The sequence below is a fragment of the Triticum urartu genome, chromosome 6A (assembly GCF_056163025.1).
Source record: "Triticum urartu cultivar PI428250 chromosome 6A, HENAU_Tu73, whole genome shotgun sequence".
Classification (NCBI taxonomy): Eukaryota; Viridiplantae; Streptophyta; class Magnoliopsida; order Poales; family Poaceae; genus Triticum; species Triticum urartu.
The window spans coordinates 566,029,123-566,041,474 of record NC_141878.1 but is presented as its reverse complement, the minus strand read 5'-3'; the positions used below and the strand labels follow the sequence as shown (position 1 = coordinate 566,041,474).

At 49.3% G+C, this 12,352-nt stretch overlaps 1 protein-coding gene across 1 annotated transcript; it reads right to left on the bottom strand.

The window, feature by feature from the left end:
- Positions 1 to 9,891: 9,891 nt before the first annotated feature.
- LOC147966373 (uncharacterized) lies at positions 9,892 to 12,056 on the bottom strand. The gene is made up of 6 exons (XM_087530805.1): positions 12,029 to 12,056; positions 11,561 to 11,946; positions 10,817 to 10,931; positions 10,449 to 10,736; positions 10,309 to 10,376; positions 9,892 to 10,122 (listed from the first exon to the last, which is right to left on the bottom strand). Exons 1-6 carry the CDS (start codon positions 12,054 to 12,056, stop codon positions 9,892 to 9,894), a joined length of 1,116 nt encoding a protein of 371 aa, XP_087386931.1.
- Positions 12,057 to 12,352: the final 296 nt, after the last annotated feature.

Below are 12,352 nucleotides of genomic sequence, written 5' to 3'. Positions count from 1 at the left end.
CAAACCGTTGCCAAATGTCCGAACGGACGGCCTGGTCACTGATCGGTCGTGAAAAACCAAACCCAGCCGGGCGCTTTAAATCGTTCTCAAACGTCCGGACTGTCCGGTGTCCCTCATACCCAGTCCAAATTTGGGGCGGCCCGGGCGTGTCCGCCACGTCGGCTTGGCCCAGCCTAGCCCATGCGTGCCTCACAAATATCCTCATCCGGAAAACCATAGACCGCAGTCCACTTCAGTCCCCTCTCCGGACAATCCACTTCCGATCCCTGAACCTATTCAATGGCGGGCGACCAAAGCAGCGCTAGCTCTGGTGGGGATTTCGGCTACGACGACGACTGGGCAAGCATGCTGCGTGAAGCGGAGCCCGGCGGTGTGGAGGAGGTCGCCCTCCGCATTGAGTTGAGGCATTCGCAGCTCGATCAAGGAGGATCCGGTAGCGGCGGTTCTACTTCGCCAGCGCCCGGCAACGTCACCGGCCCGTCCCGCCCAGCGCGCAGCTCTGGCCACTCCGCTCCTTCAGCTCTGCTCCGGAAGTGGTACCCAGCCACCGCTAGGTCCCTGTGCCCTTGCCGGGGCCGACGTGCACGAGGACGCCCGAGTCTGAGGCACGAGCAGCCCAACGTGAGCGGCAACGGGCGAGGGAGAGGGCAGCGGCGGGGGAGGGATGTTCGCGCGCCGGTCGATCCCGAGGCCACGCTCCTCGCGTCGGACCTCCGCCGCTTTCTCACAACGACGGAGACGGATGCGCGACATCTACGTCGTAAGAATGCCAAGGCGCTCCGACTCGCCATCGAGTTGTCGGAGGGCGAGGCAAAGAAGAAGGCGGCGACGAAGGCAAAGACGGACCGCCATGCGAAGGAGCAGGACCGCCTGCTCCATAGGCTGTTGGGCAAAAGGTGCAACTCCGACTCCAGCCTGATGGACGGCTCCACCTGTAGCTCGATCGACGATGCACCTTCGAACGTCGATGCCTACATGGAGGAGGGGAACAGCCGCGCCTACAACCGGAACGGGAAGGGGCCGGCGAGGAAATGATGATTTCCTCCACTTCCACGTTTATTTATGTTTTATCTATGTTCTAAGTATTTGTAGTATGAATTTGCACTGTCCACCGATGAACCTTCAATGAACTTTGTGCTTTTGTCCGGCGATGCAATGATAATCCGGCTAGTTGATTGTGTTTATACGTAGCATTGCATGGGTGGCATGGGCTTGAGGTTTCGGATATGAGGGACGCAGGTCTGGAAGCCAACATATGAGGCATGCCCGGTTAGTACCCGCGGACGCGTCTGCCTCTGCGGGCGTTTGAGGGGCCGGATTTGCCATGTCCAGCTATAGATGCTCTAAGCGTTATACAAATGCCCGCGCGTTGCAACGAAAGACATTATTATATTCGTCCCATGCCTCCTTATTTCCGTCCATCCTCGTCTCCTCGTCCTAGTTGGCATCAACTTCTCCACACGACTTCTCTATCTTGGCCCTTGAGACCTACGCCCTATTGTCCTCCTCCTCACTCACGGAACTCATCCAGTAGACCCCGGACAATGAGTTTCTTCACATTCATCAATGCAGTCTTATTGGAATGTGATGTTCCGTTGTGTAAACTGCCCGTTCAGACAGAATAGAAGGGTATATAGCTGTCATGGTCATTGCACACACAAGATGGTGTGGGTATAATATAGTAAAAAAAGAATAGAAGAGCCATGCAAGTTTCTTGTTGTTTTGATTTGTGAACGTTCATGACTACTTAATTACCACTTACATACACAGCATGCGCGCGTCCTCTTTTAATTATGTGAAAATATATTCAATGATGAATCTAATATTGGTGTTGATTTACTATTGTAGATGCTAATATATTTTCAATAATAAACTTGATCAAAATTTACAAAGTTTGAGTTAAGGTAAAACTAATATACAGAGTAAACAAAAAAGGAGGGAGTACATAAATTATATCAAACTCCAATAAACTACATGGAAATCAGTTGGTGTTCTCTTAATTTTGCCACTCCTTTTTGCCTTCCCCACTATTGATCTTCCACCCGCAAGCTTCAAATAACCTTCGCGCCGCTCCATCCCTCTGCCATGATGTCCCGCTTGTCCGTAGGGACAAGAGACCAAGCAACAGTAACCACTACCTCAGCGCCATCTAGGTCACATTTCTCATGGCTTATGTTGCAAAGTTTGGGCAGGAAACTGACATGACCTCGTGTAGCGGTATCATCAGATTTGGAGTAGGCTTGCATCTCAACATCCAACATTCCTCTAATTCCTACCGAAACAACCCGCCTCGAAAGATGCACATAACCATGGAAACCTTTCAGTTCCGCTCCATCTTTTGAATCATGCAGCACAATTTGGCTGGACGAGGGATCAATAGCACGGACAACTCCCCTATCCGTGGGCACAAATTCTCCTGACAGCGAGTAGCAAGCAACTCGTCCGCCATATTCAAAGGGCCATGACCCTTTCACAACCTGGACACTCACAATACTGGCCTGGACCGATCGAGTAACTCGCTGCAGGCATAACTCCAGCGAGCAGAAACAGTTCTTAATAGTTACACCAGGACCATATCCTCCTCCCGCGTAACTGCATACATGTCTGATCAGTGCTTCATCTTCAGACTGGGTTGTACCTTTCACTTTTAATTGGATTTCGAAGTCGAGCATGTCCTCAAACACAATTGCACGGGACGGGCCAATCAAGTGCAAAAAAGGATCCTGCAAGCATCATCAGTTTAACACTATTAATCGACGCCATGCATGCACAAGATCTTTGAAATAAAATAAAAAGATAGTAGCATATACGCACATCTTGTTTCAGTTCTTGGGCATGGCTCCTATCGCAAGAGAAGATAAGATTGCGGTTGTTTTTTTTTCAAAAAAGGGGTTTACTCCATCCTCTGCATCAGAAAAATGCATATGGCTCATATTATTAAAAATAGAATCCAGTAACAAAGTCTCCAAGTATCGATGTGCGACAAAAAAGCAAAAGCTCGAAAGAGCTGAAATCCTAAGCCACAACCGGCTGGCAAACACAATAGGAGCACTACATGCCTATCCTATTACATGACCGCCATCCAAACCGGTTGAAAATATCCCGCGCTACCATCTCCCATCGGGTAGACGCAGTAACCAAACGCTCCCTGGCCTCCGTCGGAGTGAGTAGCGACCACATACGGATGAATGCCGTGGCCCTGAAGATCACCTGCAAAAAGTGAATGTTTGTTGATCTGTTAAATACTAAATCATTTCTGCAGTTCCATACTGCCCAAAGTAAAGCACAAACGCCAACACGAATGTGTCTTGCAGTATCGGAATCAACCCCATCAAGCCATGGTCCAAATAACATGTTGATAGAGGTGGACTGATTAATATTAAACGCAATATGAATTGACCGCCACAAAATCTTAGCCAACGGACAATCGAGAAAGAGGTGTTTGATGTTTTCATTATTATTGCAAAAGCTACACCTAGATGAGCCCATCCAGTTGCGTTTTGCCAGGTTATCCTTAGTCAAAATGACCTGTTTATGCACAAACCACATAAACACTTTGATGCGTAAGGGAACCTTTACTTTCCAAACGTGAATCGAGGAAGGGACAACGCTAGGGTTAATAACATCCAGATACATAGACTTAACCGAGAACGCACCGGTCTTAGTAAGTTTCCAACGCAATTGATCTGGTTGCTGGTTCAGCCGAACCTCCATTAAACGTCTAACAAGGTGGAGCCAAGCCTCCCAACGATTTCCGACTAGCGTCCTCCGAAAACTAATATTGAGGGGAGTGGATTGTAGAACAGATGCAACGTAGGCTTCTCTACGTCGCACAATGTTGTACAAAGTAGGATATTGAAGTGCAAGGGGAGTCTCCCCAAGCCACGTATCCTCCCAAAATCTCGCAGTGGCTCCATTCCCAACAATAAATTTTGACTTGTTGAAAAAAAGTTGTTTGACTCTCATCAAACCCTTCCAAAAGGGTGAGTCGGAAGGCCTCACATTTACCTGGGCCAGGGTTTTAGCATAAAGATACTTATTACGCAAAATCTGAACCCAAGTAGCTTCCGTCTCAGACGAAAGTTTAAAAAGCCATTTGCTAAGGAGACATATGTTTTTAACTTCCAAATTTTCAATGCCTAGACCCCCTTGGTCCTTCGGCCTACATATTATATCCCACTTAGCAAGTCTATACTTTCGTTTGAGGTCGTCATTCTGCCAAAAGAACCGAGATCGGTAGAAATCTAACCTTTTCCTGACTCCCACCGGAACCTGGAAAAAGGATAAGAGAAACATAGGCATACTGGTAAGGACCGAATTAATCAGAATCAATCGTCCTCCGTATGACATGAGCTTTCCTTTCCAACAGCTCAGTTTCTTTTCAAAGCGATCCTCGATGCATTTCCACTCACTGTTAGTCAGCTTACGATGATGAATGGGTATACCTAAGTACGTAAACGGTAAGGAACCCAATTCACATCCGAACAATTGTTTATACGTGTCCTGGCCCTCCTTTGCTCTTCCAAAGCAAAACAATTCGCTCTTGTGAAAGTTAATTTTGAGGCCAGATAGTTGTTCAAATAAGCATAATAGCAGCTTCATGTTTCTTGCTTTCGCCAAGTCGTGCTCCATAAAGATGATTGTATCATCAGCATACTGAAGAATGGAAATCCCTCCGTCAACTAGATGTGGGACCAGGCCACCTACCTGCCCTGCATCCTTGGCCCGACCTATTAAGATAGTGAGCATATCAGCCACTATATTAAACAGGATCGGTGACATCGGGTCTCCTTGCCTTAGCCCCTTGTGTGTTCGGAAATAGTGACCTATGTCGTTATTCACTTTAATCCCTACACTCCCTTTTTGTGTAAAGGAATCAATCTGGTTTCTCCAGGCCGGATCAAAACCTTTCATACGCAAAGCTTGTTGAAGGAAAGGCCATTTAACTTTATCATATGCTTTTTCAAAATCCACTTTAAAAACTACGCCATCAAGTTTTTTTGAGTGGAGTTCATGGAGCGTTTCATGCAAGACAACAACCCCTTCAAGGATGTTTCGATCAGGCATGAAAGCAGTCTGGGACGGATGAACCACAGAGTGCGCAATCTGCGTAAGTCTGTTCGTCCCGACCTTGGTGAAGATTTTGAAACTCACATTAAGCAGACATATGGGTCTGAACTGCTCAATGCAAACCGCGTCTGTCTTCTTAGGAAGAAGAGTTATCGTTCCAAAATTCAGCTTAAACAACTGAAGCCATCCCTCAAAAAACTCGTGGAACATGGGCAACAAATCACCCTTAATAAAGTGCCAGCACTTTTTGTAGAACTCCGCTGGAAACCCATCCGGTCCTGGAGCCTTATTATTCTCCATCTGTGCAATGGCTTCAAACACCTCTTTCTCAGAGAAAGGAGCAGTCAGGAGCTCATTCTCGGCAGTCTCAAGTTGAGGAACATCCTGAACCCTAGACTCATCTAAAGACACAAAATTCTCTTCCGGAGGACCAAACAACTGCTTATAATAATTGGTAATATAGACTTTCAGATTGTCTTGACCAACTATCGTCCCTTCATCTTGTTCTAACTGAAAAATTCTCTTTTTACGATGCTTCCCATTAGCAATCATATGAAAGAATTGAGTATTGTCCTCTCCTTGTACTATCTTGCGAACCTTAGCTCGCAACGCCCACTTCAATTCCTCCTCGCGAAGAAGCTGTTTAAGACGCATCTCCGCCTCTATCTTTGTTTCCAACTCACTGGAATCTAAGATAGAAGTTTCAGCTTTAACTTCAAGGTTTTGAATAAGTAGAAGAAGTCTCTCCTTCTCCGCCTTATAAATACCATGCGTATGCTTAGCCCATCCTCGAAGGAACCTTCGGAGATGACGAATCTTACATTGCCATCGCTCGATAGGCGTCCTTCCTCCTGAGTCTTTAGCCCACTCCCGAGCTAACAACTCAATGAAACATTCTCTTTCAAACCAGGCAAGTTCAAACGAGAAAATGTTCTTGTTTCCCACAAACGTTTGAACCCCTGAATCGACTAGTAACGGTGTATGGTCAGAGACACCCCTTGTCAATGCCTGCACGGTTACCAGAGGAAACTTCTGTTCCCACTCGACACTTGCTAAGACACGGTCAAGTTTCTCAAACGTCGGGACCGGTAACGAATTAGCCCAAGTGAATTTCCTACCCGAAAGCTCTATCTCTCTGAGATCCAAACTTTCGATAATAGTGCTGAACATAAACGACCATCGGCCGTCAAAATTGTCATTATTCTTCTCCTCCTTCCTACGAATAATGTTGAAATCCCCCCCCCCACTAAGAGGGGTAGCTGTTCGTTACCACAAATACGAACCAGATCCGCCAAAAAGTCTGGCTTGAGCTCTGGTTGCGCAGCTCCGTACACCACCACCAAAGCCCAATCAAACCCATCTGCCTTAGTTCGAACTCGGAACTTGACGGCAAAATCCCCCAAAACTACACTCCGGACTTCCAACGTTTCGCACTTAACCGCAAGTAAAACCCCACCGGATCTTCCTCGAGGGGGGAGGCAATGCCAATCAAACTCTACCCCCCTGGACAAAGTGGCAAGAAATTGAGAAGTGAAGTTGCTTCTTCCAGTCTCAGACAAAGCAATAAAATCTAAACGATGCTCAAGAGAAGCCTCCGCTAGAAATCTTCTTTTAGCCAAGTCTCTAAGACCTCTGCTATTCCAGAAAATGCCTCTCATAACTCATCATGAAATTTTTTTGCAGTGCGGATCCTAGCACTCCTACGTGCAGCCGAGACTGGATAAACCTTCCGTTTCCACGTCCGCTTTGGCTTAATGTGACCATCAGCCTGGTCAGCACAGGTAATCTCTGCTCCTCGGGCTCATCTACATAGAGAGGCACCTCAGGAATGGTATCTTCCTCCGTCTCGGGTAGTGCAGGGTCAAGATCGGCACACAGGCCATCAAGAACCCTAACCCCCAGTGCATCTATCTCCGAGTCGTTCATAGGTTTAACAGCAGCAATGTGACGGATCATATCTACCGCACGATCAGCTTCCAAATCAAGAATGTCATTAACCGACCTAGAGACCTCTAACTCATTGTTACCAAGTGAAACTCCTATTTGATTTGCATTATGAATAATTTCAGCATCAGTAAAATGCAAAATGAAATTGGACTGATTAACCAACATACCAGTGGAGGATTCGACGTCGCGCAGCTTGGCAGCTCTCAAAGCAGACCTCAGCTGCATATCATCAACGTCCGGCTGCTCCTGCAGCCTCCCGCTGACCCGCCTCCCCTGAGAAACTGGGTCCGGGATACCGCCAAAGGCGATGACCTCCTCGCGTGAAGCTCTGCTAGAGGAAAGGCCTCCTGCCCATCCCCCAGTAGCGGCACCCCGGGCCTTAGCCACCGGGGCAGGAGAACAACACGGCGACGACACCCGCGTCCTGTCCACGGGCGATCTGCCGACAGCAGGAGCGGGGGAGACCTGCGCACGGCGCTCCGGAGAGGGAGCCGGGGAGATGGACACACCACCTGACCCGACCACCGCAGCGGGGAAAAGAGGGCCGGCGGCCACCTGCACGGCCACCCCTCCTCCCGCGCGCGGCGATGTGGAGAAGAGCGCCGAGTCCTCAGGGGGCGCCGGCGTCAACGGCATCACAGGAGACCGGGCCTCCTGCCCATCACCTGTAGCCACGACCGCAAGCGCTGCACCATCCACAGAAGGCAACAGCGAAGTAGGAGATATGGGAAGGGCCGCCTGCCCCTCGGGATCTCCCACCTCAACCGCAAGCGCACAAAGAGGAGCCACGGGATCCACGGAACCCGGAGAAACACCCCGAAGGCGAGGCGGAGCAGAGAAAGGTCCCAAGGACCCAATCTGCAACGTGGACGTCGGAGCCACCCCAGAAGAACTAGCAGGCGCAATATCAGTAGACTCAGATGGACCTACCGGACCCTTGGCCCCGTTATCATCACCCAAAGCCGAATCATCCTGGTTTCCCGGGGCACCTCCTCCCTCGGTCGTGTCCATAGGGTTGTCATCCTCAAACTCGTCGAACAAATTAGGATCCTCATACAGAACGTCCAGCTGATACATAACACCATCGTACGTCCAAGGCACCACATTCGGCAAGAACTCAATATTAGCCACACTGACGAGTAAACGCGCCACTCCGTTGGCCCTAGTGAATGGCATATCCACCTGTTCAGTCTTGCCGATCAAAGACCCCAAACTCCACGTCACCAAGAAGCTATCCAAGGGATCGGATGGCGCCCCGGAGAAACGAACCCAAATCTGCCTCAAAGGCATGCCCTGTGGCTCCTTCTTCTTCCACTCATCAAACTGCAACACAAAACTAGTGCCTGTGACCCTGCTCATACCAAACTTGAGGATTCGCACCTGATCCAGTACTCACCTAAGTTTCAAAATTCCTACCGAGTGCTGAGCAAGCCTCTCACTCGGGGGCTTAGCTGCAGTCCAGTACTCGCCTAAGTTTGAAAAATCCTACCGAGTGGTGAGCAAGCCTCTCACTCGGGGGCTTAGCTGCAGTCCAGTACTCGCCTAAGTTTGAAAAATCCTACCGAGTGGTGAGCAAGCATCTCACTCGGAGGCTTAGCTGCAGTCCAGCACTCGCCTAAGTTTGAAAAATCCTACCGAGTGGTGAGCAAGCCTCTCACTCGGGGGCTTAGCTGCAGTCTAGTACTCGCCTAAGTTTGAAAAATCCTACCGAGTAGTGAGCAAGCCTCTCACTCGGGGGCTTAGCTGCAGTCTAGTACTCGCCTAAGTTTGAAAAATCCCACCGAGTGGTGAGCAAGCCTCTCGCTCGGGGGCTTAGCTGCAGTCCAGTACTCGCCTAAGTTTGAAAAATCCTACCGAGTGGTGAGCAAGCCTCTCACTCGGGGGCTTAGCTGCAGTCCAATACTCGCCTAAGTTTAAAAAATCCTACCGAGTGGTGAGCAACCCTCTCACTCGAGGGCTTAGCTGCAGTCCAGTACTCGCCTAAGTTTAAAAAATCCTACCGAGTGGTGAGCAACCCTCTTACTCGGGGGCTTAGCTGCAGTCCAATACTCGCCTAAGTTTCAAAAGTCCTACCGAGTGGTGAGCAACCCTCTCACTCGGGGGCTTAGCTACAGTCCAGTACTCGCCTAAGTTTAAAAAATCCTACCGAGTGGTGAGCAACCCTCTCACTCGGGGGCTTAGCTGCAGTCCAGTACTCGCCGAAGTTTAAAAAATCCTACCGAGTGGTGAGAAACTCTCTCACTCGGGGGCTTAGATGTAGTCCAGTACTCGCATAAGTTTAAAACACATTCCGATCCACAAGGACGACGAGGTACAGGTCGACTGCGACCTTCTCCTCAGAACTACGCCACGAGTACAACATGCGCTCAATCCTGATCCGCAAGAACGACGAGGTGCAGGTCGACTGCGACCTTCTCCTCACAGCTGCACCACAAGTACAACGTGCGCTCCATCCTGACCCGCAAGGACGATGAGGTGCAGGTCGACTGCGACCTTCTCCTCAGAGATGCGCCACAAGTACAACGTTCGCTCCACCCTGATCCGCAAGGACGACGAGGTGCAGGTCGACTGCGACCTTCTCCTCAGAGCTGCGCCACAAGTACAACGTGCGCTCCATCCTGATCTGCAAGGACGACGAGGTGCAGGTCGACTGTTACCTTCCCCCTCAGAGATGCAGCACAAGTTCGAAGACTATTCCGAGTGAAGAACAAGTTCCACTCAAAGGCAAACACAAGCATATTGAGAGATGTTCATATAAATCCTAAGGTTCCGGACCACGGATTAAAGTACTCGAGCATCAAGCCTGAAGGAGTTTAACAGTTACAAAATCACTCGGCATTCCGAGGAAAATTTAAAGTGAGGCATAAAGTTTGTTCACTCCGCAGGAGGAGGGCTAGCAGGCTCGACGATCTCGTCCAGGTCAATTCCGTCAGCGATCCGAGTGGCAGCAGCAATGAAGGTTTCCATGAAGGATTGGAAGTCATGCCTTTTTGTATTGGCCACCTTGATTGCTGCCAGCTTCTCTTCTCGCACTTCCTTGCAATGGACACGAACCAAGGACAGGGCCACATCAGTACCGCATTGAGCAGAAGATTTCTTCCATTCCTGCACTCAACTGGGGATCTCATTAAGTCGAGTCATCAAAGACTCGAGGTCATTTCGAAGCGTCGCCCTTGGCCAGAGTGTTGTATCGATCCTCGACACCGCAACCTTCAGTCGAGCAAGGTAGTCAACAATGCCAGCAACACGGGACTTCAATCAGAGCATGTTCATGGCAGCTTCGTCTTTAACAGGGGACTGGATGGGGTCCAAGTTTGTCTCAATTTTCTCGGTCTCTTCCTCAAAGTTCCGGCAAAACTCTGCTCAACACAATTCATCGGTGGTTATATATCGAGTCGACAGTAACAAGTCAGTCGGACAAAGGAAAATACCTTCAAGCATGACGAACAGCTTCTTGGCAAGCCCTCCCAGATAGCTCTCCAGATCGTCCCTCTTGCGAGCAATGCCTTCTATCTTTTCAGTCAGATCCTTCTTGACCTTCTTCAGACGAGTCACCTCCTTGTTGGCTTCATCAAGGACAGTTTTCAGTTTGGCGTTCTCTTCCTCCAGTTTGCCGACTGAAGGCATCTTCTGTTCAGCGAGTGTAGTTTTCTCATCAGCTGTTTTCTGTGCGGCTGCAAGGTCTTGATCCTTCTTCGCGAGAGCCTGGTTCAGGGTTTCTGAAAGAAATAACGCTTGGTTCAGAAAAAGCAAATAACATCCGGTTCAAAAGAAAATCCGTCGATAAGGTTTTTCATACCAGTGGCTTCATCCTTGGCCTTCTGCAAGTTTGTCTTGGCCAACTCCAGGTCGAGGTTGAGCTGAATCTGCTTCTTCTCCAGGTCGGCAAAACAAGCTCCAAGTTCACAAGATTTCTGTAATCAAAAGATAGTCAATCGACAGATGGAAAGATTGGTTACCTCAGAGCAATAGTCTAATAAATTCAACAAGTTCTAAAACTACTGCCGAATCAAACATCCAACAGTAGTCTCGGGGACTACACCCAGTGGGTGCACTTAGCGTGCCCCCACTGGTCCAGTTTCCACTCGACGTGGTCTGTCCAGGCCGAGTGTAAAAAAACAAAAAAGAAGGAAGTTGTTCTCATACCATAGTCGACTGCCCGCAGTCGACCACGGTCTCGGGGACTACACCCAGTGGGTGCACTTAGCGTGCCCCCACTAGTTCAGGTTCCACTCGACACGGTCCGTCCAGGCCGAGTGGAAAATTCAGATTCTCAGACCACAGTCGACTGCCCGCAGTCAACTATGGCCTCGGGGACTACACCCAGTGGGTGCACTTAGCATGCCCCCACTAGTTCAAAGATTCAATCGACACAACCTAGTCGACTCAAGATACAAATTTGCTCAGTGGCAAGTCAAAACACCCAGTGGGTGTACAAATGCGAAACGCAGACGGATGAAAAGATTCTTCAAGGAAAGTTTTCAGGTAGCATATCCTAACAAAACAAGCGACAAGCTAAAGAGTCAGTCGGTGATCAACCAACCTGGACGTTGCTCTGAAGAGCTGAGCTGGCGTCATAAGCAGCTTGACTGACTTCCCGGACCATCTTCATCTGCTCCATCATGATGCCCGCCTGGCGTATAGCTTCCTTAGCAGAGCCCACTTGGTCCTCTAGGACGTGATGTGCAGTAAAGAGTGAAGATGGATTGGCTGGAGTCTGCGCAGTCGATGCTGAAGGCTGAGCACTCGTCAATGGTATGGAGAAAGTCACAGAAGTCCGATTGGCATTGCCGCCCTCCTGGATTGCCGTTTCTGTCGCCGACGTAGACTGAGGCATTTTACCAGCTGATGCCTTCCTGTTTCTTCTACCCTGAGGCCTCAGCGGCACATCCTCGTCGTCATCTGGAAGATCAATGACATTGGGAGTGGCTGCAAAAAGAATCAATCACCAGAAATTCAATCGACCAATAAAATGGTCGAGTAAATGAAGACAGGATTACAAGAGTCGTACCCGGGTTGGAGGTGACTGCATCTTCCATTTCTTCATCTTCATTCCTGTAAGCGGAAGTCTCGGAGGTAGCAGCACTGCAAATTTCAAGATTCAGTCGGTCATGTCTATCACAGTGAGTCGACCAAAACTCGATCGTACTAAACCAAGAAATCAAGTCCAACTATTACCCGAAAACAGTGGGAATGGCCACTTTGATCTTGGGCAAGGCCTTCTGCATTTTCGACCGTGCAACTTTCGGTTGCTTCAGTGCCTTCTCAGTCGGCGCTGGAGAAGACGTCTGAGAGCGCTTTGACGACTGCCCGGTCTGCGCGGTCCCTTTGCCAC

What these genes read in the sequence shown, in the direction of transcription:
- LOC147966373 (XM_087530805.1), bottom strand. Translation starts at nt 12,056, where the DNA reads ATGGAAGATGCAGTCACCTCCAACCCGG. An exon ending in TGCAGTCACCTCCAACCCGG is followed by an intron (nt 11,947 to 12,028) that starts GTACGACTCTTG and finishes TTCTTTTTGCAG; the next exon opens with CCACTCCCAATGTCATTGAT. An exon ending in GCTGTTCGTCATGCTTGAAG is followed by an intron (nt 10,377 to 10,448) that starts GTATTTTCCTTT and finishes TGTGTTGAGCAG; the next exon opens with AGTTTTGCCGGAACTTTGAG.